At 40.5% G+C, this 25,170-nt stretch overlaps 1 protein-coding gene across 19 annotated transcripts in view; it reads left to right on the top strand.

Moving 5' to 3' along the window:
- PTPRK (protein tyrosine phosphatase receptor type K) overlaps positions 1-25,170 on the top strand; it is a 330,222-nt gene that overhangs the window by 241,252 nt on the left and 63,800 nt on the right. For all 19 annotated transcript variants that reach the window (XM_083607580.1, XM_083607578.1, XM_083607575.1 and 16 more), the window contains exons 8-13: positions 1,987-2,289; positions 7,095-7,204; positions 9,213-9,414; positions 13,278-13,377; positions 18,774-19,047; positions 22,055-22,091. In XM_083607580.1, the coding sequence (XP_083463706.1) occupies positions 1,987-2,289; positions 7,095-7,204; positions 9,213-9,414; positions 13,278-13,377; positions 18,774-19,047; positions 22,055-22,091 (1,026 nt within the window). The remainder of the gene's footprint in view (positions 1-1,986; positions 2,290-7,094; positions 7,205-9,212; positions 9,415-13,277; positions 13,378-18,773; positions 19,048-22,054; positions 22,092-25,170) is intronic.

Here is a 25,170-nt window from a genome sequence, read left to right as displayed (position 1 = left end):
TGATGACTACAGCAATGTGTCATAATGGAAATAAGAAGAGTCCTGCTGGATCAGGCCAAAGGCCCATCTAGCCCAGCAACCTGTTCTCACAATGGCTCACCTGATTCCTATGGGTACCCCTGAAGCAGAACCTGAGTTCAACAGCACTCTCCCCACTTGTGGTTCCCAGAAAGGTGTTCAGAGGCATACTGTCCCTAGCAGTGGAAGTAGATCACAGCCATTGTAGCTTAGTAGCCATGGAATGTAAACCATAAACAGTTGAAATTGGAGAACTTGCCCATCTCCATCTCAGAAGAAGCCTAGATATTGAAGTCGCTTGGAACTTTGTCAAAGTTCCAAAAGTGTTTTAAAAATTTGAAAATAAAAAGGAGAGATTCCTGTGTGCAAACACCACACCTCAGATAGCTTTTTTTTTTTTTTTACAGTCGTTATGGCAATGTCTGGTTACAACACTAAATCATGAGACTGAGCCTAACCTCCTTTCCCTCCCTCTCCCCTTCCAGTATGAATTCCCCTTCCCTTTTAGATTCACAACTGTTTACTGTGTCATTCAAACCTTGCATTCATAAAAACAAGCTGATTATCGCTCAGGTGGTTGAATATATATTTTCAACATTGGTCTCCTTCACCCTACTTCAGAAACCCAAACTATCTACCTCTTTAATTAATAAATTAATAGCTAATACAGAAGAGAAAACATCTAAGTGGAAAGCTAGTCACTGTGAGAAGCAAATCCATTAATCTGTATGTAGCATACTAATTCAGAAAAGCCCATGTATCTGACAATAATATATACAAATGTATTGCAAGGATGGGGGGTGGGGATGCTTAAATGGTTGCATTGTCTTGTAAGCTGTATGCTTGAGCACATTTATTGAAGCCTCTGTTTGGCTGTGCCATCTGTGCCTTGTGCTGTTTGCTTAGTTAAGATTTTTCGTTGGTAAATGAGCGTTCTTAAAAGACAGTGAAGGCTTATGAATGGATAGAAGAACGTTTGGCTCATTTGGCTTCACCCTTAATCTGGCAGAATACTGAGATACACAAACTATAACTTGCTGCTGTAAATAAATATACCAGGAATGTAGAATGTAGGAATGCAGTGTGTGTTGAGTGAATTTTTAGTATATGTGGTCATGGTCATGACTTTCATTGTGTAATCACTTTAATTAAGTCAGGCTATAAAGTTAGTCTTGCATGAGGAATGAATACACTAGGGAGATGGTGATGGATTGATGGCTGTTCAGGGAGTCAGACAAGTGTTGCTGGTGTTTTCCAGTTGAGTGGAGAGCTGTGCACATGTTAATGGTTGAGCTTGGGTGATAGTGCAGACCTTTACCATTTATGGTGTTTATAGGGGGGCAGTCAAGGAAAGAAGAGCCTGACATTTTGTAGTGGTGTCGTGTTTTTGTTTTGGCTTTTTTTGTCAATGAATAACAGCATTACCCAAGTAATAAATTTTAATTAATATCTGTATCATTTTGGTTACTGCTAGTTTAGTAGAGCAATTAGTGTAATTAGTAAACAGCATTGCTTGGTGGCATGATAAATCACAGTGCAGAGCACACTGACTCTTCACCAGGATGATATATTATCCAATTTACTCAAATTTAATGCATGCCGAAAGAAACCGCAAAGCACACAGAAGCATAGCAACAGCTGTGGTGGTCTTTGGTTGCTCTTGGTGGGTTTGCTGTCAGAGACTTTGAATTGGTCCAACAATGTCAGCTAATTAAACATTTTAGTGTGGATTTTTTTTACAGTTGTCGTTCCTTTTTTTAAAAAAATATATATGTAGATTTACAAATGTTTGTAAATGCTGGCAGATGTGACAGCAGAACGGGATGGAATTCTTAGGTCAAGTCAAAGCAGATATGCAGTGGGCATTGGGCAGACTTAATCCACCAATGAAGGTTCTGTATTTCTTGTGTCACTTCTATGCTCGGACACTCCTGAAAGTAGTTCATGTTCTCTCTGTGTGTGTTTTAGAGCCTATGAGAACACCAAAAACATTGAAGATCGCTGAGATCCAGGCCCGACGCATTGCTGTGGATTGGGAATCTCTAGGTTACAACATTACTCGCTGCCACACTTTCAACGTCACGATCTGCTACCATTACTTCCGTGGCCATAATGAAAGCAAGGCAGACTGCTTGGATATGGACCCCAAAGCACCTCAGCATGTTGTGAACCACCTGCCTCCTTACACTAATGTCAGCCTCAAAATGATCCTGACTAATCCTGAGGGGAGAAAGGAAAGTGAAGAGACAATAATCCAAACGGATGAAGATGGTAGGTTCAAATTCTTCTCTTCTTGATGCCTTAGCTCTCAAAGCAGGTGTTGAAAGAATTCTTAGCTGTGTTGCCTGCTTGAAAATTATGTTTACATGTTCGTGTTAGCCTGTGAATAGCTGCCCATTAAAAAACAAAATGCCCAGACATAAATGATAGTCATGTCAGCACATATCAGTGTAAATAGCTTACATGGATTTTTGTTTAAGTGCTTTGCTTGTACCAACCTTTAATATTGGAGAAAGGGGATAAACTCCAATTTGGGTGTGCAATGAGTAGCTTTAAAGGATAAGGACTCACAAGTGGCTGATAGACAGGTGCAAAATGAGCCTGGTGCCTGGCAAATTTCGATTGCTAGTAATAGTGACAGGCAAGGCATGTGGGAGGGGCTTTAATGCATGAGAAAGAAGGGTGATGAAAGTCCATAGGTGACTCTTTGGGGGTACCCATTAATGCTGGTACTAGCGTTACATCTGAACCAGGCCTAAGAAATTTCAAAGTTGTTGAGAAATGGAAAATGGAAAAATATATGTCAGTGCTTGTTTGTCTCTAAATTCAGAGTCATTTCTACAAATTCATGTTTACAGTGCTGTGTTCTTACAACTCACTAAGTAATTATATCTGCATATATTGAGATTACTGCCTTAAAATATCCTTTATTTACTTCTGCTAACAGCATAACTTTATTTACCTTATTTGAGGGGTAATAAGGGACACTTTATATGTTTACAAAGCTCTTTAGTGATTATCCTTTTTATGAATCTAAATTTTCAACAAATTAAAACAGCATTAAATGAAGTTCCTAATTAGATGGAAATTACAATATACAGAAGTAGCTTAATGCTCATGTAGTCAGGTTTGTGACTAACTGCATATTCAAAATGCAGGAATATTGGCAAATGTGTATCTCTTAAAAGCCTTGTGCCTAAGCAGATTTGCACGTTGCACCAGGGTTGCTACCCTGGAATGCTCCGAATATTATTGGACTCCAGCTCCTGTCAGCCCCACGGCCAGTGATCAGAGATGATAGCTGTAGTCCAGCAACAGCCAAAGGGCACCGGGAGCCACCCCTGTTGTGACCAGTGCCTCATGAAGTACAAGCAAAATACCCTGTTCGCTTCAATAGAGAGGGCAGCTTTATATGCTCAAAGAGATGCACTCATAGATTCAGAGTCACATGAGATACTGGATTGGAACAAGTAGCTATAGGGGAAAGTTGAATCGTCAGTTGTTCCAGCATCACACCAATAACCTCAACTAAGATGTGGTATAATCAACAAACCATGGTTTCAGATCATCTGGCACATCAGAATCAACCCATGTATTGTGCTAACTGGAGTCTGATGCAGTGTCTGAATCGATAAGACATTGATCTGATTCCAGAAGCCACTACATCTAGATAGGACTCCTGAGCAAATGGAAGAATAAAGACAAGCTGTTCTAAACCAGGTCTGCCTGGTAGTTTAGAACCTTCACCTATGGCTGATACACAAATCATTAACTGAATTTAACCAAAAAAAGGTTGGAGAGAGAGGTGTATATGATGTCAGGATGTAGAATTTGTAAGTATTTGCTAAAATGTATAAATAAAGGGTGTGGCATCCATTCACTCATTTAGAAGAAAGCGCATAATTGCTGTCAGTTTTGCAGGTGAAGTGACTCATAGCCCCAAATGAAACCCTGCTCCCATATGGCGGGGTGGCAAATATTGCCCCTTATCTCAGCTGTGTGGGCTACAGTTGGGAAGTGCTGCTAAAAAAACCCCCTCTCCCATTACTGGCATTTGGGTAATTGGCACAGTTGATTCAAGATGACATCATTGGATAAATGGCCTTGAGGTTCCTCCAGTTGTACACGGACCAAAGTTTTAAGAGATTGAAAGTTTTGCTCTATCCCTGATACATGCATCACTTGGCCTAATTTCAAAAGCCCTCTGCATGTGATCAGTCCAGCTCTCTGGCAAGAGTGACCTGTCCCTCCCCAGGAGAAAGAGAATAGAGTGACAGAGAGGGAGAGAAGGTGGTGGTTGGCCCTGGCCTAGCCCACCTCTCATACTTGATGTGGGGGGGGACTCCAACCCTGTACTAAAAAATGGGTCCCCCCCCATTCATACACACACACTCCAACACATCTCATTTTAGTTGACATTTTATTTTAGCTATGCCCTGAGATAGGTGACATTAAATTAGGTTAATCTTCATGGACCACAGCCACATGAAACATTTGACAGTGAACATATTTTTAACAAAAAACAAACAAACAGAAATTATAATATTGTATAAGTATGAATCTATCTGATATCTGATGACTTATGTTCTGGGTTCAGAATCAAAGTGTCCCTAATGTGTCTCTGAATAATGCCCAATTTCTTTTCTGCAACCTAATCTGTGTTTTTGACAAATTGTAACACAGTGTTACATTTTATTTATGTCTTTTTTTGTTGCTGGTAAACAAAGATGCAAATTATACTAATGCGCTGTTTCCAGTCAACTCTACTTCCGCCAACAAAATATATTAATCCAGGAGTGTGGAATGTGAGCTGGCAGCTGGTTTCTTTCCCTTGGGGTCCTTAGAAAGAAATGTGGGGATACAAGGAAAGACATAAATCTCTTGCAGGCCCAATATTGCCATCTCCAGATGTTCAAAAATCTGTGATTTATATACGTACAAAAAATGTATAATACAAATGTGAAGTTATATTATTTTACATACTGGGATCTTCAGGTGCTCGTATAACAATTCCATATTTCCAGCTATCGTATGCCCTTTATTTATTTTCTGAAGCCAAGTCTTTCTCCTTTTCTCTTTCTCTCTCTCATATCAGATATCCAGCAGAGGAGGCAGGGAGTTGAGACAGAAATAGTAGTTGATCAGAAAGGGGGCTCTAAATAAAAACTCTTTAGCACTTGTGCTTGGAAAAAACTATTGGAGGAATAATAGGGAGGCTGGTCAAGAGATACAGCGTTTAGTAGAGATGGGACAAAATGAGCTTTGAGCTGAAAGACAACACATTGCTTACAGATAGTGGAGACCTGGCTCCCCCTTGTTTTATTATTTTCAGTTCCAAGAAGAAAGTAGTATAGGGCAAAGGTGCACCCAAGTGTAGGTACATGTTTGTATTATTAGCAAAGAGCTCTCTGGCTGCTAGGTCTGGAGCAGAGTTGAGGACCCAGTTAGCCAGCAGATGTGGTTGGACTAACACTCCCATCATCCCTGACCATCGCCATGCTGTCTGAGACTGATCTGAGTTGGGAATCCAACAGCACCTAGAGTTCCACAAGTTGCCCGTCCCTGGTCTAGAGTCTAGCCATTAAGAGGGAAATTTTGCAACAAATTGATTCTTCTGTTACTTTGGTATTATGACGTCTAGGGAACAAAAAGAAGTGATTTGTAGCAGAGCTGAATCACGTATCTTTATCTGAGCTAACCAACCAGTTATTTAGCTGCTGGATTCTAGGCTCTCTGTGGGGTGATGGTTTTCAGTCCAGCAGTCTTGTATTCAGTTGCAAAGCACTTTAGTTGGCCGTAAGCTTGCAGCCTTAAATAACTCTGTTTGTAATGAACACTCAAGCATTGTGCATACTATAATCATGTTCATTTGCTAGACACATTTCAGTGTAGTCTGTCATGTGCACGTTCAACTGCCAAAGGATGTCTATCACCTGGGCTAGGCCCTGTGCAATATATGCTCCATTTGAATTGTAGACAAGAGAAACACAGAGCACTGCCATAGAAAACAGAAAGATGCCTACAGCACATCAGCAAATGCCACAAAACAGCACAGGGGGACTGTCAAGGGACATCAGCCATCATCTCTGCTTGAATCTTTGTCAGTATTGTGAAGCAAAGAATAGTAGTCTTCAGTTGACTGATGGGTGAATATAACTCATGGAAGCTGAGTACAGTGGTACCTCGGGTTACATACACTTCAGGTTACAGACTCTGCTAATTCAGAAATATTACCTCGGGTTAAGAACTTTGCTTCAGGATGAGAACAGAAATTGTGCAGCAGCAGCGCGGCAGCAGGAGGCTCCATTAGCTAAAGTGGTGCTTCAGGTTAAGAACAGTTTCAGGTTAAGAACAGACCTCCAGAATGAATTAAGTTCTTAACCCGAGGTACCACTGTACTTGAATCTCATCTGTGCACCTATGGACTTTTTGCTTCATGAATTTATTTTTAATTCACCAGATTAATTTGTTTGTCCCAGGGGCAGCATATTATTGTTAGTTTCATAGAATCTGAAATAATTCTGACACTTGTGATGGACCTCTTGATATTCCCTACTGCTTATAGTTCATTTGATTCAATGGCTTTGTTTCTGCCCATTACAAATTTGCAACATGTTTTGGGAACAAATCTTTCAGAAAGGTCATATATGGAACTCATTGCATTTTAAGGTTTAAGAGTGTGAGATTGAAGGGGAATAATTTAAAAGGTAGGCTAATACAAGCTTAAATAGAAGTAACTTGTTGGAGCTTTCTTAATATCCCCCTCCCCTTTGCATTGTCCCACACTTTCTTTTTAGATACACACCAAATGATCTGCTGATAGTTCCAACAGGCTGTAATGTGGCTCATAATTCACCTGTGGAATTTCAAAGCTGACTCATTTTGAACCAATTTATTCATGGTCCAGGCTGCTATTTAAACAACAATCCATACATTCTCAAAACCAAGCTGCCATTTAATGTGGCTTGATTCTAAGCCCAATACTTATTCATTTGAGGGGGTTGCCTTTATCTGACTTTTGGGATGATTATTTGGCTAACACCTTTAAACCTGGATGTTTTTTGTTTGTTTTACAGTGCCTGGTCCTGTACCAGCAAAATCACTAAAAGGAACTCCCTTTGAAGACAAAATCTTCCTAAACTGGAAAGAACCTATGGATTCAAATGGGATCATCACACAGTATGAGGTATTTTTTTTTAAAAAAAAAATATGGCTGCGGTGTCCTGTGTTTGGAGTATGCACGAGAATCTTGGGGGTGATATGTACATTTTCCCTAAAACTTTAAGCTATGCTTCATTCTTCACTGGCATGCTGGTCTTCAACTTAGAGTGTGCCAATGTAGTTGGCCTGGAAAATGTCTCCAGTCAAAGTTACCCTGATCCATATTCAAAACTGGCTCCGATGAATCCGAAAGAACTATTTCTTCCATTACTTTGTAGGAATGAGATATGTTATAAGTTTGTCCCTTCTTTTGAGTCTCTTTTTGGTGCATGGGAATTTAATGATAAACTTAATCTTTTTTTTTTTTAAGTGAACTCTTTTTCTGTGCAGAACAGTAAAGTATATAATAATGTGAATCTATTCACGGTGCTGTCCACACAATGACTGACCTGAGCCTGAAATCAGTATGTCATAATAATCCTTAAATTAAATTACAGAATGGTTGAACTGTTGTGATTAAAAAATATTAAGAACTCCTTCTAAAATTATATAATGATACAGGCTTGCTCTGCCAATAGACTTTTAATAAATGATGAAACCTAGAGCTTAAATTTGTAACTTTGATTTAGATCTAGTAGCATTAATATATAGCTTTCCTGAATCATGATTTAATGGAGCCCTGTCCAGTGAAGGCTACAGGTAATATATGTGAAAATTTATTAATAGAAACCTGACAATTCTAGTCTTCAAGGTAACGTGTTTTTCCCCTTCAAGAAACTCTGAATGCAAATTCTGGTGATTCAAAAAGCAGCAACAGTGGTTTGATGAATGAGCCCTTGGGGAAGGAAGGGAAAGCAATAATTTTGCACCAAATTTCCTGTGTATCTATCATACTCTGAACTGGGCAGCCTTGACAATATTACTTTTCTGCTTAAAAAACAAATTGAATACTTACAGGAGGCAGTTAAATGCCATCATATTTTACATGACCTAACATATTTCTGCTTATCCTCATTAGCACTTTACATTCTTGAATTTCACCACTATACTAATGAAAAAGCCCAGTATATCATGGGTGGGCTTGAATACATACATAGTATTGCTTCACTATATTTAAGTAGTACTTTTTAACAGAAAGAGAGGAATGAAGGAAATAAGCAGCTGTCTGCCACTTTACGATAACAAAGCACATAAGAGGGCTTCCTGCCTTCACCTGGATGACAAGATTTGAAGTAAATATCTGATTTTGTAGAGAAATTAGAGAAAGCCCACACAACCTGTGGCTCAACAGCCACAGTAGCCTGGGGTCAGGGGACAGGACTCAATATACGTCTAAATTTTGCCACTTGCCAAGTTGTAGTCAGCATGATTGGTCCAACATTGTATATAGTAGGTCCAAGGGACCGTTTTCTGCTGAAGGGCCACGTCCCCTGGTGATGAACCTTTGGGGGCCTACTACATGTCTGATGTGCCAGAAGCAAAAGTGGTTGAGGAAATGGATGCAACTCTTCCTGTGTATAGTGGACTATATTCCAGCCATGCATGTTTCTATTCATGCACGCACACACACACACACACACACACACACACACACACCATCCAGGCAAGTAAGAGGCATGTTTACAGTTAAAGGACAATTTCCAATCAGGCAAAATTACTTGAGATGATGCAGTGCAGGGCTGCTGAGGGAACGTGGTCTGGGGAAAGTCCTGGGAGCCTGAATTAGAGGCCTGTAGGATCTGGGGTTCCCTATTGTAAAGCCTTAAATTAGTGAAATGTAGAACCATTTTGTTCCCATAAAAATTATACAAGCCAAAACATTTTTTCTGATGTTATAGATTGATTTACCGAGCTTACAGAGAGCCAAGGTGGAGAGATTGTCATGTGTCCATTGCCACTATATGCTAAGTTTGGATTTGAAAGCAAGGTTCTTTCGCTGAAATCCAGAAGCTTAATCTAAACGTTTCACTGATTCTCAGAAATTCCTTAATCCTGCCAGGGATCCTGCTAAGACTCTGAAATTGTTTCCACAGGTCAGTTACAGCAGCATAAGATCATTTGATCCCGCAGTTCCAGTGGCTGGGCCAGCTCAAACTGTGTCAAAGCTATGGAACAGTACACATCATGTCTTTTCCCATCTACATCCCGGGACTACCTACCAGTTTTATATAAGGGCCAGCACGGTGAAAGGATTTGGGCCAGCTGCGGCAATCAATGTAACCACCAATATTTCAGGTAATGGCAAGCACACACACAAAAATATTTTTCATATCCTTACATTTGTTTTTACATAAATTGTTCCCCCTTCCCTTCAGGGAATAGTAGCAAAACATGCTGGCTGCAGTCAAGAGAAGATCATTGGGTTTAATTAAACATGCAAGGAGGGGATATTGTGAATGAGAGTGCAAGCTGCATCCCATTCCCTTGCTCTGTACATGTTCAAGGGTGATTATCTGCAGTGGGGAAGCCTCCTTTGTTCATGGAGGTAACTGCATGTTTGCAACCCTGATAACTCCAGGCATGGGAGCCTCCACGACTACTGGAGGCTTGCTTACTGAAGACAATTGCCCCTGAACATGTGGACTATGAACTGAGATGGAGGGCAGTGTAGAGAGAGAGAGACCTACTGCACTCATGCAGTCTCCCCTCCTTGTTTGTTAACTTAGTCTCCATAATATAGGGGTCGCTAACGCAGTGCCTGCAGTGCCTGTGAAGGCAGCCTTTGGTGCCCCGGGATAAACCAGAATCCTCAAATTCAAAGCTTTCATTTTTTAACAAATAAAGTTTCTACCATTTTTAGAACTTGAGGTATGATGCAAAATTTACTTGTCCTTCCCATGCTCCCTCCTCACCCCTCTCTCTCGGTCCACCCTTTCAGCATTTACTTTGCACACACCTGAAAAATTCCAGCAGAGGTGAGAGAGAGGGAAAGGTATATGTGTGAAGCATGCATGTATAAGAGAAACACAGAAAGATGTCTATGTGTCTGTGTTCCATATGCATGTCTGCATTCTTTAAGAGTGAATGTGGTATGGCCACCTTATATATTTTTTGCCTGGTGCTGAGACAAATTCTCCCTGTTGCTTTTAGACAGCAACAGCATGTGAGTGTACGAGTGTCTGTGTGTGTGTATGTGATTAATATTGTGCGATCTCCACAACTGGGACCAGCAGGACATAGCTGACTTCCTGTGGCAAGCCTATTGTTCAGTTTGGTCCGTCCCCCCCAGAAAATTTTGTGCTATGCCACACCCCCAGGCCATGTTGTCGCTGGTGCCCACAACACTTTCTCAAATTTAATAAATGTGACCCCTGCACAATGAATGCCTGAAAAGGGTTAAAAAGTGAATGGTAACAGATAACAGAGTGTTTTGCACAGTGTTCTGCTCAGGTGGGCAAACACTTAGAAAGGAGATTATATACACAGTCTGAAACCCACATGGAGTAATTTGGATTATTTTGCATCCTTGTACAAGAATATCCAACCCTCTTGTGCAGTTATACATACACACAGAATCATAGAGGTGTGGGATTATTTTGCATCCTTGTACACCTTGCATCCTTGTATACACACAGAATCATAGAGGTGTCGAGGTGGAAGGATATGCAGGAATGTTTTTGCCCAATGTGGGACCCAAACCCACAATGCTGAGATTAAGAGTCTCATGCTCTACCAATAGAGCCATGTTCACGGTATTATTTATATAGCATGAGCTGTGTGTTTAATTTCATTTATTTTACTGAATAATGGAAATTGGTGTAGGGTGCTAAAATCCAAACCGAGATGCATAAATGAAAGTAACGCACCTCTGATTTAAGGTTGTCCTTCGTTTTATATTAAACTTTACTGTGTTTGCTATCTTTTATGCACGACACAAAATAGGTAAGTAGTGTTTGCATATGAGTAATATCAAACAGGAGGCTAAAGCACCCACAGTTCTTCAATAGCCTAGCAGAAGGTTCTGGGCTTGTTTGGAAACTGAGCTTTGTAGAGCTACTGGAAGTGAGTGCTGGAGTCCTGGGAAATGAATGCAATGTGTTACATCAGCTGCTGTTTCTCTGTATCATCAACATGGCCGTTAAGGGACACACACATTTTGCCACGCCGATGCAGCATTTTGATTTTGGGCCAGGTTGCTATACATTATTCACTTAAAGAGCATGGGACGTTTACTAGATCCAGCTATGTTGGGAGATTTTCATAAAATGTTCCTGCTTTTTCATTCTCCTACACTGTGCCATGGATTTAATGCGAGGGTGGAGAACATAGTGCCACAGATGATGTTGGGCTTCACATTCCATCAGCCCCAGCCATCATGGCCAGTGTTGAGGGATTGCAGGAACTGTAGTTGTAGATGGGGAAGTACCATAGCTCAGTGGTAGAGCATCTTCTTCACATGCAAGAGGTCCCAATTTCAATCCCTGGACCCTCCAGGTAGGGCTGGGTGACACCACTTTATGAAGTCCTGGAGAATTGGTGCCAATCATTGTAGACAATACTGAGCTAGGTGGACCACTAGTCTGACTTACTACTGGACAGCTTTCTGTTTCCCTGTGTAGTCTGAGAAGGTTATGGAGACATCATGTTAGCTTAGCCCTGAACTGATACATTTTGAAATAAATGGGGTAGAATCCAAAGTAGCGCTAAATCTCTTGTTCCATCAGTGCAAGAATGGAAATCCTTGTGCTTTCTAGGGGTTTATAAAACCTTCTCGAGCAAATTTGGGGATGCTGTAGGGCATACGCAGTGAAGGAGAAAGTCCTGTTGTGCAAGCAGAAATCTTTATGCTGACGGGACATAGTTGGTTGTTGGTTATCACAGCAAGAAATGAGACATGAATGACTTCTGTATTCAGAAGGAACAAGTATTCGCTAGGCTCCCATGTGTATGGCAACTGCAAATCTTATTTTTTTTCCTGTCGAATACATGCCAAAATCAGTTCATAATGGCAGTACAGAGAGTAGATAGCCTGTCTCTACGGAAAGCTGTATAAGGGTTAGAAGAAAGTCAGAAGCTGCTTGCTGTTGAAATGCAGGATATCCTTTCATTTGAATAGTGGTTCTTTATCACCTGGCAGCCTCAACAGAAAAGTGATTCTGTTTCAAAAGGCTGGGATTAAACATCAGGTTTCTAGAGATGAATAATTTAGGAAGGATAGATTCAAGTTTTCAGAAGACCTGAAAAATTATAATTACCGTATATACTCGAGTATAAGCCGACTTTTTCAGCACACTTTTTATGCTGAAAAAGCTCCCTTCAGCTTATACTTGAGTGAGGGTCCTTGTCGTTGGTAGTGGAGGGGGAACGAGCAGCCTGAAAGCAACCCTTTCGGGCTGCTTGTTCTTTCTCCGCCGCTGCTGCCACCAGCCTCTACCTCTTGGCAGCACCCTAGGTAGGCAGGGGGATGGGAGGGGCTGGGGGCAGAGGTTTGTGGTGTGGTAAACTGGCTTATACTCGAGTCAATAAGTTTTGCCAGTTTTTTGTGGTAAAATTAGATGCCTCAGCTTATATTCGGGTTGGCTTATACTTGAGTATATACGGTATTTTACCATGTACAACTGTTAATTCTAATGTCTTTCATCCTGAGCTGCCATATCACTGTCATGTCATTTCATAATTTCAATCAATTAAGTGGGGGCGGGAATTGATCATGGTAGAACAGTTTATACATAATATATACACAGTTCCACAATATGCTCCTGCTGTTACTTGAGGAGTATTTCTTATGCAACATTTGTTGAAACACTGAATAAAAATGGTCATGATTTCTTCAGATCATAAGTCTACCCACAAGTTTTTTCACTGAGATTATTTCCATTCATTAATGTACGCAAATATTTATATACCACTCTTCTAGTCATGATGCATCTCCCAGAACAATTAAAACCAATATGCAGTGCATTCCAGAAATACAATAGTATTCTTCATCATCATCATTCACTTTCTTCACAAAAGCGAATCAAAGTAATTTATATAAACCATAAAACACTAAAACAACCAACCATCTGATCACAATTGAGAAATGTGATTGTTTGTACATTGTAGAAACTGGTAGAAAAGCTATGTGTTTTGACTGATTTTATTTTTCTTCTGATTAGCTCCCACATTACCAGACTATGAAGGTATTGATGCATCTTTCAATGAAACAGCTATCACTGTGCTCCTGAGACCAGCACAAGCCAAAGGAGCTCCTATCAGGTAAAAAACAACCAGCACCACAATATGCAAACCATTCTATAGTTAAAGCCTATGGCTAAACATTTAGATCTGGGTAGCCAACTAGTGTCCCTCCAGAAGTTGTTGGACTACAACTTTCATCATCTCCATCTAGCATGGGTAGTGGGCAGAGATGATGGGAGTTGGAATCCAACAGCATCTGGAAGGCCACAGGTTAGCTACCCCTGATTAGATAATAAAATAATTTTCCAATTATCAGTAATCTTAGCTATTCAAGGCCTGATCCATTGAAAGGCTTCTTTGGTTTTGTCAAGTTCTTGTTTAATTATTTGATCTTGTACTACTATTAGCATTTGTGAAATATGGAAGATGCTGAATCCAATGCAGATAGGACTTGACATTTGAGTAAACCTGCAACCCTTATATGGTGATATGTTCCTGGTTCAGCAGTAAAAGACTTGGGCGGTCTAGGTTCAAGTCCCCTTCTGCCATGGACATACCAGGAGGCTATGGGCCCAGGTGATGTGTCCTGGCCTCAGTTCCCTGTTGTTAAAAAGTAGAATAGTGGTGGGGATACATATGCATAGGGGATAATGCTCTGCAACCACACTTGCCAGAAGAATTAAGAAAAATTGCACAACCTTGTTTGCATATGAAGCAAGATGCTGTTTCTTGCTTCAGCAAGTTCTTAGACATGACTTCTGTAGTCTGGATATCTCAGTTTAAAAATCTGTGTTTCACCTCTAGACGATGTGGCGAGCATTGTTTTTGTTTAATTTTTGTAGCTTTTGATGTTAATAGTTTGTGTTTCTATTACTTATTTATTTTAAACTAATATCCTGCCCTTCTTCCAAAGGAGTCCTGGTGGCAAACACAGAAAAGTTAAAACATTACAGTGAAAATAAAATGAAAACATATGGAAAACCTTTATTTATTTATTTTTAAAAAGCAACTGTTAAAAACAATTTAAAACAGTTTTAAAAGAATCACATACCCTCACATGTAATGGTTTCAAACTTGCCGGGAACATAGTCTTTCAACCTGGGTAAACATGAATGTTTTTATGCTTCTCCTGAACATTGTTAATGAGGAAGACAGAGAGAAGCACCTTGCCAGGGAGTACATTCCACAAATGGGGAGCTGCCACCAATAAGGCCCTGTCACTGGTCAACAATTCTGCATTCAAGCTGCTGTTTAAGCATTGAATGTAAGCCATTGAATATGAGCAAACCCCAGAGCTCTTCCATATGAGAAAGAGACCCTTATATGAGATACCCTTCTCACATAGAGGAGCTTTTTTATGGTGCAGTAGTATCTGCTCCCTATTTACTATGGCACTAATTTCTGCTCTTTTTAAAACAATTATCTGGCTTAGCTTCAGGTTACTTAGTTGTGGCAAGATAAGTCCCAGCTGACGTTCTGAAAGCAGAACATCTCAGGATGCATTTTTGACAGCCCATTTCTATTCTCGATCTCTCGGGAAAATGCCAATGTTAAACAGTTCAACAAACTTACTCAATTTAAATATGCAGCATCTAATTATGTGTTTTAGGAGTCAGCCTTCCTGATATAAATGCTCCCTTGTATTCCTTGCCTGCTTTGTGCACATGCCTCTTGAAGCAGATGTTTGGGTAATCCAATTCAAATTTGCAGGTGCCGTCAATCATTCCTTAAGATGCAACATGCGGCGGTAGTCACAGCTCTAATCATGACATAATCGTGTCTTGCCTGCCAAGCGTTATCTCATAATCTCTAGTTTTCTTTATGGCCTCCTGAAGTTGTAAGCCAAATAGCAGACATGAAATACAAAGGGAGACTGGATGAATCAGTATTTATAATCAAATATTAAGCCTTACTTTTACCAAGCTGGAGGCTCTCAGCTCAGCCGGTAAGGAAGAAACATTTATTCATCAGTGAGCTGCAAAGAAAGGTGATTTGCTTATCAGTGGCAGCATACACTATTTAAGCCTCTCTACTGAACAGTGTCCCTGAAATTAGTAAATAAAGGTGGCAAGTAATTGCCAATGAGCGATTATAAGGACCAACTAATCCAGAATGCGGCAGCAAGACCGGTGACTGGGAGTGGCCACCGAGACCTTATAACACCAGTCTTGAAAGACCTACATTGGCTCCCAGTATGTTTCTAAGCACAATTCAAGAAGTGTTGGTGCTGACCTTTAAAGCCCTAAACAGCATCAGTCCTGTATACCTGAAGGAGTGTCTCCACCCCCATTGTTCTGCCCGGACACTGAGCTCCTCCTCCGAGGGCCTTCTGGCGGTTCCCCCACTGTGAGAAGTGAGGCTACAGGGAACCAGGCAGAGGGCCTTCTCAGTAGTGGCACCCACCCTGTGGAACGCCCTCCCACCAGATGTCAAAGAGAACAACAACAAATCAGACTTTTAGAAGGCATCTGAAGGCAGCCCTGTTTAGGGAAGCTTTTAATATTTGATAATTTTTTGTATTTTAATCTTTTGTTGGAAGCCACCCAGAGTGGCTGGGGAAACCCAGCCAGATGGGCGGGGTACTACTACTACTACTACTACTACTACTAATAATAATAATAATAATAATTCCATGTTAGCTTCCCCACCCCTCTTTCAAACTAGTGGAGCTATCCTGTTGCTGTTTTCTTTATTTATTTAAAAGCATTTCTAAACTGCCTGATATTTTAAATTGTTTCATTACCTTTGTATCCCACCGCACCATGGCTCTCTCCTTCACTGCTTTATCTTCACAACAATCCTGTGAGATGGGTTAGACGAGGCATGTCCAAAGTCCACTTTGGGGGCCTAATCCAGCCCTTGTAGCAGCATAGGTCTTCCTTAAAAAAGCAGTGTAGGTCATCCTAAAAAAGGGTGAAATTGTAAAATAAGCTCAACAAATTCAGTCCTAAAAAAAAGGCTCAATAACTTTGCTTGGCCCTCATGCATGTTCACTTCATCAAATCTGGCCCTCTTTGAAAAAAGTTTGGGCACCCCTGCAACTGTGGATGGCCCAAGGTCATCTTCCAGTGAGTTTCATGGCCAAGTAGGGATTTAATTTCCCAGGTTTTAGTCCTACACTCTAAGGTAATCTATAAGATGAGCAGGTACACCCCACTCTCATTACTCTCACTGTGTTCTGTTTTCCAGGACTACATAGGAAGAGGGCTGGTTAAACTTGTAGACTGAATTCTGCTTAGCCATGTGTGCAAATAGCAGATTAAGTGACAAAACTGTTCTGGGATTATACTATGGGAGGAGCATTCTCATGATAGATTGTTCATCCAGTTAAAATAAACTCACTGCAAGTTGAAACCTAGATGTTCTTCGAACCCTTCTCCCTGATATACTAGTCTTGTACGTGCTGTACACCCTCCTCAAAGCAGGCAATCTCTTGTTTGCCCCCTGAAATGACATACTCCAGCACCAGATTTACCACCTCGTCTGCTTCTTCTGGTGAATTAAGCTTCAGTGCCCTTGAAATAGCAAAATTTGAACACTCCCTCTGTTGCCTCCCTAAAAGATAATGAATGTTTGTAACTCCTCCCTTGAATGAAACCTTGGTTTCATGTTAAAACATAAATTGAATCATAAATAAATGAAACATTTCATACGCACGCTTCACCCTGCTTCTGCTCTTCCCTTGGGCTTTATTCTTCTAAAGTGGCCAGATATTGGAATTGACAAGTTTACTGATCTCCTGGCATTTTGGAGAGTAAAAGTCTTGTCATTTGTTTTGCGTTGGCAGCGCTCGAGAAAGGAGTGACAGTGTCTGCAGAGGCAAGCATTAAGATGTCCGTTGTTCCCAAGAGGGAAAGCCAATAGCTTATGCAAAACTTAGATTGCATTGCATTACTGCCTAGATTCTTAAGGGAGGGAATGAATAAAGCATGTAGTATTTAACACCTTTTCATGTGAGAGTATCTGAAAAGAAAATTAGGGATTGTATCCAACTAAGCCTAAATTGAGTGGGTCTTCTCTGAGTATAACTTGGTTGGATATCACCCTAATGGAATAAGCTTCCCCGTCTTTCACCCCCTTTACTCCAGTTTGTCCACACTGCTTCTCATTGCTTGAGGTCATGCTCACTTTGCTTTTTGCTACCTTAGCAGAGTTTAGCAGGGGCGGTGTGTGTGTGTGTGTGAACCTGTGATTCTCTGGATGTTGTTGGATTCCTAGCAGCCCAAGCCAACCTGGCTGCTGATCAGATTTGATGGGAGTTGGAGTGGTGAGCATCTGCAGCAGAGCATTAGAAGCAACTAAAAATGTCCCTTACACCTACATGAATCCCAACTAGCTCAAATGATTTCTATGCGACATTGCATGTGGACCTTCATCTTTTTGTACATGGTCCCATTTTATTTTATTTCATTGTGGGAGTCTAGGGAGGAAGAGATTTTGACGTACTTGAAAATGCCGTGGTTCTTTTTAAAACAGGAGCTCAATTCAACTTTGTCCTTTATGGCACTTTCTAACAGAACATCCAAGTGCTGATTATCAATTAGTCTAACATTTCAGTTGTTTGCCTCTTTCCTCTATAGGGAAAAGAAGAGCTATAATTACATTCTCTGGTAAAATGAGATTTTTATGAGGAATGACCAAGAGCTGTCATTGCGAGGAAGGTATTGGCAAGTTTAGGCTGAAGTTTGTTTTGGGGGTTAGCATTTTTTTCCCGTCTTTTTTTTTTTAATAGGCTAGATGCCATCTGCTCTAGCAATTTGTAACGTTTTTGTCAGTGGCAACTGTAGGGAAAGGAGTCAGACTATTTGGAGGGAGTGGACAGATTTCCGTCCATCTGTGCTTGTATTACAGGATGTCGCTTATACTTTAGATCTGCATAGCTGTGAGCCAAGTTAGATGCCACAGCAAGGTCAAAAGGTGGAGATGCCTGTCGACGCGCTTCTGTCTCTAGTAATATGACAACAGCAAATTGGTGCTTCAGGCATTGCTTGGAGGCTGCCACGACGGGCCTTGAAGCCGAGCTTTCTATAATATCCTTTCAAAGGCAAATGCTGACTTCAAATGCTGCAAATTATCAAGCAGAAGGATTAATCTATTAAAAATGTCTGTGCTTAATGTAAGATCCAGTCCTGGTCTGCTTAATAGTTCAAAGTCTACATCAGTGATGAGAAAGACTTTTCTGTTGCATTAGATCTTTTGGGGAAGGGAGGCTGAGAGCGACGTTGCTGTGGAAATAAAGGAGAAAACTGAAATTAAAATTAGGAGAAATAAAATGACCACCTTCCACTCGGGGCCTGTTGCTGAATATGATTTGGTTATGAGATGTATAAGCTGCCATTTTTAAACCTGCTTCTCTGCTTGACTTGCGCTTCTGAGCTGAGTGTGGTACTATTTGGCCCAACATAGTTACGTGATATAGTGTTGTGTGCTGTCGGTCTGGCATCCTCTCATGTTTTTCTCTTGGCTTTTAACAGCGCCTATCAGATTGTTGTTGAAGAGCTGCATCCTCATCGGACAAAACGAGAAACAGGTGCAATGGACTGCTACCAGATTCCTGTCACATATCAAAATGCTCTGAGCAGTGGCTCGCCATATTATTTTGCTGCAGAATTGCCACCTGGTAACCTTCCTGAACCAGCTCCTTTCACGGTTGGTGATAACAGAACTTACCAAGGCTTCTGGAACCCACCACTGGCTCCCCGCAAAGGATATAATATCTACTTCCAAGCTATGAGCAGTGTCGAGAAGGTAGGCACCTCCCTGAATTTTCTTTTGGGGAAGAAAATCAGATCTGTTGCTAAAGGTTATTTGGACTATCAGGCCAAAGTCCAGAAAGATCTTCATGACACAGACAACTAGCTTGCACATGAGCAGCACTGAGCTTTTGACTTGTTCCTTTCATACAGCAATCCCTCCAGCCAGGTATGCACAGTAAACAACTTTTGATTTCCCTAGCCTATCTCAAAAGAGGCTTGTTGAGCAGCATGCAGACTTGTCGGAGGGGTGGTGGAAAGGAGTCGAAAGTCACATTTGCTTTTATTTCTTGAAAACATTTTGATCCTGTCTTTCCAAACCAAGGTAGCAAACTGCAGTAAAATAACAAATCTCTCTCTCTCTCTCTCTCTCTCTCTCTCTCTCTCTCTCTCTCACACACACACACACACACACCCCTACTAAAACAGAGAGCAGCAAAGTTTAAAACAGCAACTTAAATGCACTCAGTGAAACAGCTTCTGTGTATAGACCTAGACTCATGTCCAGCGGTTGCTCAATATGTTTTTGTTCCTGGTATGAAATTTTCAAATGACATTATGGGTGAACAATATCGCCTAAATAGACAGTTTGCTTCCATTTAGTGGTATCTTCATATCTGCCACCTGAGGCAGGCCATCTCACCCTGTCTAAAGCATCTGGATGTAGGCCAAAGTTGTTGGGTTCTTGTTATTGCAAACCCTTTCTGTGGTTTCCAGTTTCAAACGGCATGGCTCTGTGCCATTCATATTCCACACACCATTTCCCCCACAGCAACTATTACTGTTTGAAAATTTAGTAAGTTTCTTTGGGGCCGTAGCATCAGTAAAATAAATTTCAGCCATGTATGTTTCCACATTCCAAGGAAATAACGCCCCTCCTACTGTTCTCAATGCCCAGGTAGTTCAGGAGATTAAATTGCTTCAGGATAAACAAAACCCAGCTTGCTCAGCAGGCCTAATAAAGCAGTGCCCCACATGCCGAACATCAAGTAAGAAAAAAATAAGTTTGTTTTAAAAAGCCACTGTAACTCCCATAGCAGCTACATGTTTGTGAAAAGCATCAGTACACAGGTTTGCTTCCAAATTGCTTGACCACTGTGCTGGTAGGAAAGGTATGGCTGCAGATCGCCATTGCTATTTCCTCCCCATTTGATATCTTGACACCATACAGCACTGCTTCTATTTCAGTATGCATATTGATAGAGAACAAAGCAACAGGAAGTTAAATACTGCAGGCAGCTCTAGGTGTGAAAAGCAACATGACTTGATAAGCCCCATGCTGCTTCTGCCACTGAATCATTTTCCTTTTGTAAATAGAAATACGGGACGGGAAAGGGAGGAAACAGCATTTAGAACAGTGGCGGAGATATTTAAAACTTAGATTTGAGAATTAAATATAGTCTTGTATGAAATCTCTGTCTCCTGGTTATTGTGCCCCAGTAGCAGATGGCTGAGGCGCGAGGAGGTGGAGAGGAGGGATTTGGGGAAGATTGCACCTAGATTGATAGGCTTCGGGAAGGTTAATCTGCTTTCAAAAGAAACCAAAGCGATTTCTACCCTGCCATTTGGATTTCAGCTGCAGCTAGTAATGAAGAGATCACAGCTATCAATGACTTTGCCTTTGAGGCTCTAGAATGAAGCTTCGCCTAATGTCTATAATTATAAGAATTAGCTGTTTATCATAGCAAGATGAGGAAAATGTCACAGCTTGTGAATTTGTGTGCTAGAATAGCTGTGGAACTGGAGGATTTTCCTGATGGGAGAAAAAAACTCATGGGTTGTTTTTTTTTAAATTAAAAATGGATAATTTTAGAATAATTGCATTCTGATATTAGGAAATCAAATTTGCAAATGAGGCTGGAGGTAAAAAGTCTGGCAGGAAATCTGGGAGGCCCTATCTAAGTATTTCATTATGTGCCACTATAAAATAGATGTTTTATTAAATCCCATGATGTTTTATTAAATCCCATGACCTAGCTTTAAACATGGTTTACAGTCTATGCTGGAAGGGGCACTTTCTTCCACATGTGGTGGGAAAATGAATAAATACAGAACTTTCAGCTTGATGCCTTAGACTTGATGAGCTTTATCACAGGCTCCAACATTCTCCTACATCTAGCCCACATTTTGCTACATTTTGTTATTTATTTATATTTATAGACCACTCTTTTTTTGGGGGGGGAGATTATCCAAGCAGTGTACAAATTCAACTACATATAAAATATGACTAAAATACACAGACCAAATGAAAAACAAGTACACGTATTACCATCATTAAAAACAGAGATAAAATCAATAGAAAACAAGTGCAACTAAATCAAGTGTCTGGATAGGCTCGCTGAAACAGAAAAGTTTTCAACAGGCTTCTGAAGCTGTAAGAACATCAGAAGATGCTGCTGGATCAGGCTAATGGCTCGTCTGGTCCAGTATCTTGTACTCATAGTGGCCAACCAGTACTGATGGGAAGGCTGAAAGTCAGACCTGAGCCCAACAGCACTCTCTCTACCTGCAATTCTCAGCATCTGGTACTGATGACATAAGACAGCATAGCAAAAATACCCGCTTAATGTCAACAGTACAGTAAAAGTACGGTACCTGCTTGACATGGACGTACAGAGATACATCCTTCCCTCTTACCCTTCCTGTATTTTTCAGTGGCTCGTTAATAGTGTGGGATTTTCTCATTGCTGAGAAGACTGCAAAGAAAATTAAGGTTGTCATGGGTGAACCTAAACTAGAAGCCTTTCTGCTTACCTGGAGTGTGCCAGAGATCTTGATAGATTAGAAGCCCAGCCTGTAAAAGCTATATACATATATGAAAGGAATTTTAGCTCTGCAGTATACTTTCACTATGAAAAGTGTTTTCTATGCCATGCCTTATTCATTGTATATGTAAGTATACACACATAAGTGTGTTTGCACAGTGACCTAAACTAACTTTCACTGAATTTCCCAAGCTACTGGTGCTAATTGCATTTTTCTCTCATTTTTCTCCTTAACAGGAGACCAAAACTCAGTGTGTTCGAATTGCTACCAAAGGTAAGAGGTTTTCCCCCTCTGAACTTTGATAACTTACTTTCGAGCTTATTCAATGTGACAATTCTGTTGCTGTGAATTTGTACTTGGAGCTCAGATATAGTGCCAGTAAATGTTTGGGATCCTCTTGACATGTAAATATGTGACAGAGTGGAGCCTCCTGGATGCTTTGGTTTCTGTTTTTGAGGAGGAGGAGAGGTGCTTATTGGTCAAAAAAAGAACTGGCATGTTAGAAGACATGTTTCTAAGGGGTTGGTAGGTTCCATTTCTTGTGATGAGCTGGAGAATTAGGCAGCTGTATAACTTCTAAGAGAGAAATTATTTGAGGCAGCAGGACAGCACTGCAGTGTGGTATAACATGACAGTTTGTGATGTTCCCCTGTCATTTTGGTTCCATCTTAAGCTAGTATAAGCACTAGGATAGTACTGCATTTTTCTGCTCTCGTTTGGGCTGATCATGTAGCTATTTCTTGTTTTTAAATGGCCTTTTTAAAAATAAGAATGGAAAACTGAATAACATGTGGATCCAAAGCAAATGGATAGTTCATTGGCAGGTTAATTTCAGTTTCTCCTTATACAACAGATTAATTTTTAAAAGTTGCGTCTTCAGATAAAAACTTAGAACTCATGGTCTTGTCTTCTGCTTTGTGTTTGCAGCACTCATTACTGAGTTCACTTTATAGAATGATTAGACAGAATTAGATGCTGCATTCAAGCAGAGAAAACATGGAGGAGTACTATTAAATAATCAAATAGTACTTGTCACATCTTGGTGTGCACTCATTCTATGCATTTGTAGATATAATCAGCAACTGTCTCCGGGAAAAGAGCAAAGTATTCCAGATTTGCTAACAGAGATGAGACAGATTTCTAGAATAAATGCTTAAGGGAAGGGTAACTTCTTGTGTAACCAATGTACTTTTTTTTTTTTTTTACTATAACTTCAAAGTTCTAGTAAACTCCTGTATGTGAGCATGTTTTGAAGTTCATATTCATTACCCTTGCATCTGCCCCAGTTGCAACAATCATTTCTGTCCTGTATCGGACTCTACAGCCACAGCAGGTAGTTTCCAGCAGTTTGACTTCACCTTCAAAGGCCCACTCCTCTATTGTCTCCTGAGACGGATGGATGCTAGCCAACCTAACAAAAACCCTGGGTTGTTATTCAGTATTACTATAGCCAGTTGCCAATGAAGGTGTGATCCTAAAGTAAGATTCAAATGACACCACAGAAATCCCAGCTCACTGTCCATTAATCTACACCAGCTTTTATTTGGAAAGTGAGCTGGTTCAGACGTATTAGATGTGAAAGAGCCTTGTGCACATATTCACACATGCAGCTCCTTCACATGAGTTTTGATCAAATTGGATCAAATTTTCTGATTTATCCATACCGAAAAAGTATGGTTAGCAGAATTTGAACAAATTAGGACATTAAACTAATTTTAATATCTGGACTTGTTCCAAAGCTAGTAATCATAGGTTCCCAGATTGGCTGAAATGAAATCCATGGTTAATTGTAGACTTCCTGTTTTGTTTGCTTGCAAAGAAGCTGTGTACACAAATAAACAGCTTGTTCATATACAGTGGTACCTTGGTTCTTGAACTTAATCCGTTCTTGGAGTCTGTTCGACTCCCGAAACCGTTCAAAAACCAAGACACGGCTTCCGATTGGCTGCACTCAAGCAGAAGCTGCATCGGACATTTGGCTTCCGAAAAGTGTTCACAAACTGGAAAACGTACTTCCAGGTTTGCAGCATTTGGGAGCCAGTTTGTTCGGGAGCCAAGCCATTCAAGTACCAAGGTACCACTGTATTGGTTTTTAAATCCAAGATAGGATCATTGAAATGTATAGACCTGAAGCATTAGCCACCCACCCCAACCATCATGTTAAAGATTCTGTTGTGAAGGCTATAAAACAAACAAACCAAAGTCATCATCTTGGACTTGTATAATACCATAATCTTGTCCAGAGGAAACCACTGCTGATATCCAGATACAAGTGTGGGATAGCAGCATGTTACCACCTCTTTATTTAGGATTTTACAGATAAGACACACACGCACACACACAAAGTTTCCATTTTCTGTTTAATGGCTTGGAACTGGAAAGAGTCAGAGTCAATTCGAAATTCCCACCTCCCAAGCCAAACTCACAAGGTAACTTGGCTGTAATGCCTATCTCCTAGCCTAATACATCATACGGTGTTATTTTGAGGATACAGTACAGAGAAGTGGCACGGTATAAACATGATAAAAAATGGGTGGTTTTTTTTGTAAAACAGAATCAATTCATAGAGCAGGTTGATCCTGATCATCCCCCCTGCTCTTCAAAGATTAGTTACAATAACACTTTCCTGCAGAGCCTCCAAACCTTTCAGTATAAGAGTTTGCAGTGAATTGCATTTTTGGGGGTATTTTTTTCATAGCAAGCTGCTCTTGGCAATTCAAGGTTCCTTGCTATGGACACCTACGGCAAATTTTAAATTACTTAATACCTCTGAGGCTTGGAGCATTGCCCAGAGTGAGAAAAATGAAATCAAATTATTCTGATAAACACATCACATAATCACAAGCAATAAAGAGCAAGGACCAGAAATCATTTTGCAGGCCACTTTGGCAACTTTCCCAAACTCTGCAATAGGCTTGTTCCCTTCTCTAATACAATTTACAAGCCTGTCCGTCAGCCAGCGGTGAGCCACTTAATGTTTCCAGATAACTCTAATTGCATTACATTTTAAGGGTGGTTACATATAAGCACAGAAGTAATTTTATGTTCTTGGGCCCTTCCCCAAATGCTTTTTTTGTCACTGTTGTACATATTTAAGTGTGGCTCAGAACCTAGAGCTGTTTCATAAGACACACTGCATGTTGACAGAGTGAAATAACTTCTCAAAGAAGTTTTCATATGAAAAAGTTTTTAAAATAATGCGGAGAGGTATTGGTGACACCCAGCCATGAATGGATAGCCTTGTTTTTAAAATATGCATGGTTTTTGAAAAGGCACAAATTCCTTTGTAAAATCTAAATTCATTTTCAAGCCCAAACAACAAGCAATAGGACCAACTTTTCACATGCCGTTC

This window comes from Podarcis filfolensis (assembly GCF_964270895.1).
Source record: "Podarcis filfolensis genome assembly, chromosome: 3".
In the NCBI taxonomy this organism is placed as follows: domain Eukaryota; kingdom Metazoa; phylum Chordata; class Lepidosauria; order Squamata; family Lacertidae; genus Podarcis; species Podarcis filfolensis.
This window is presented reverse-complemented; position numbering and strand designations above follow the sequence as displayed.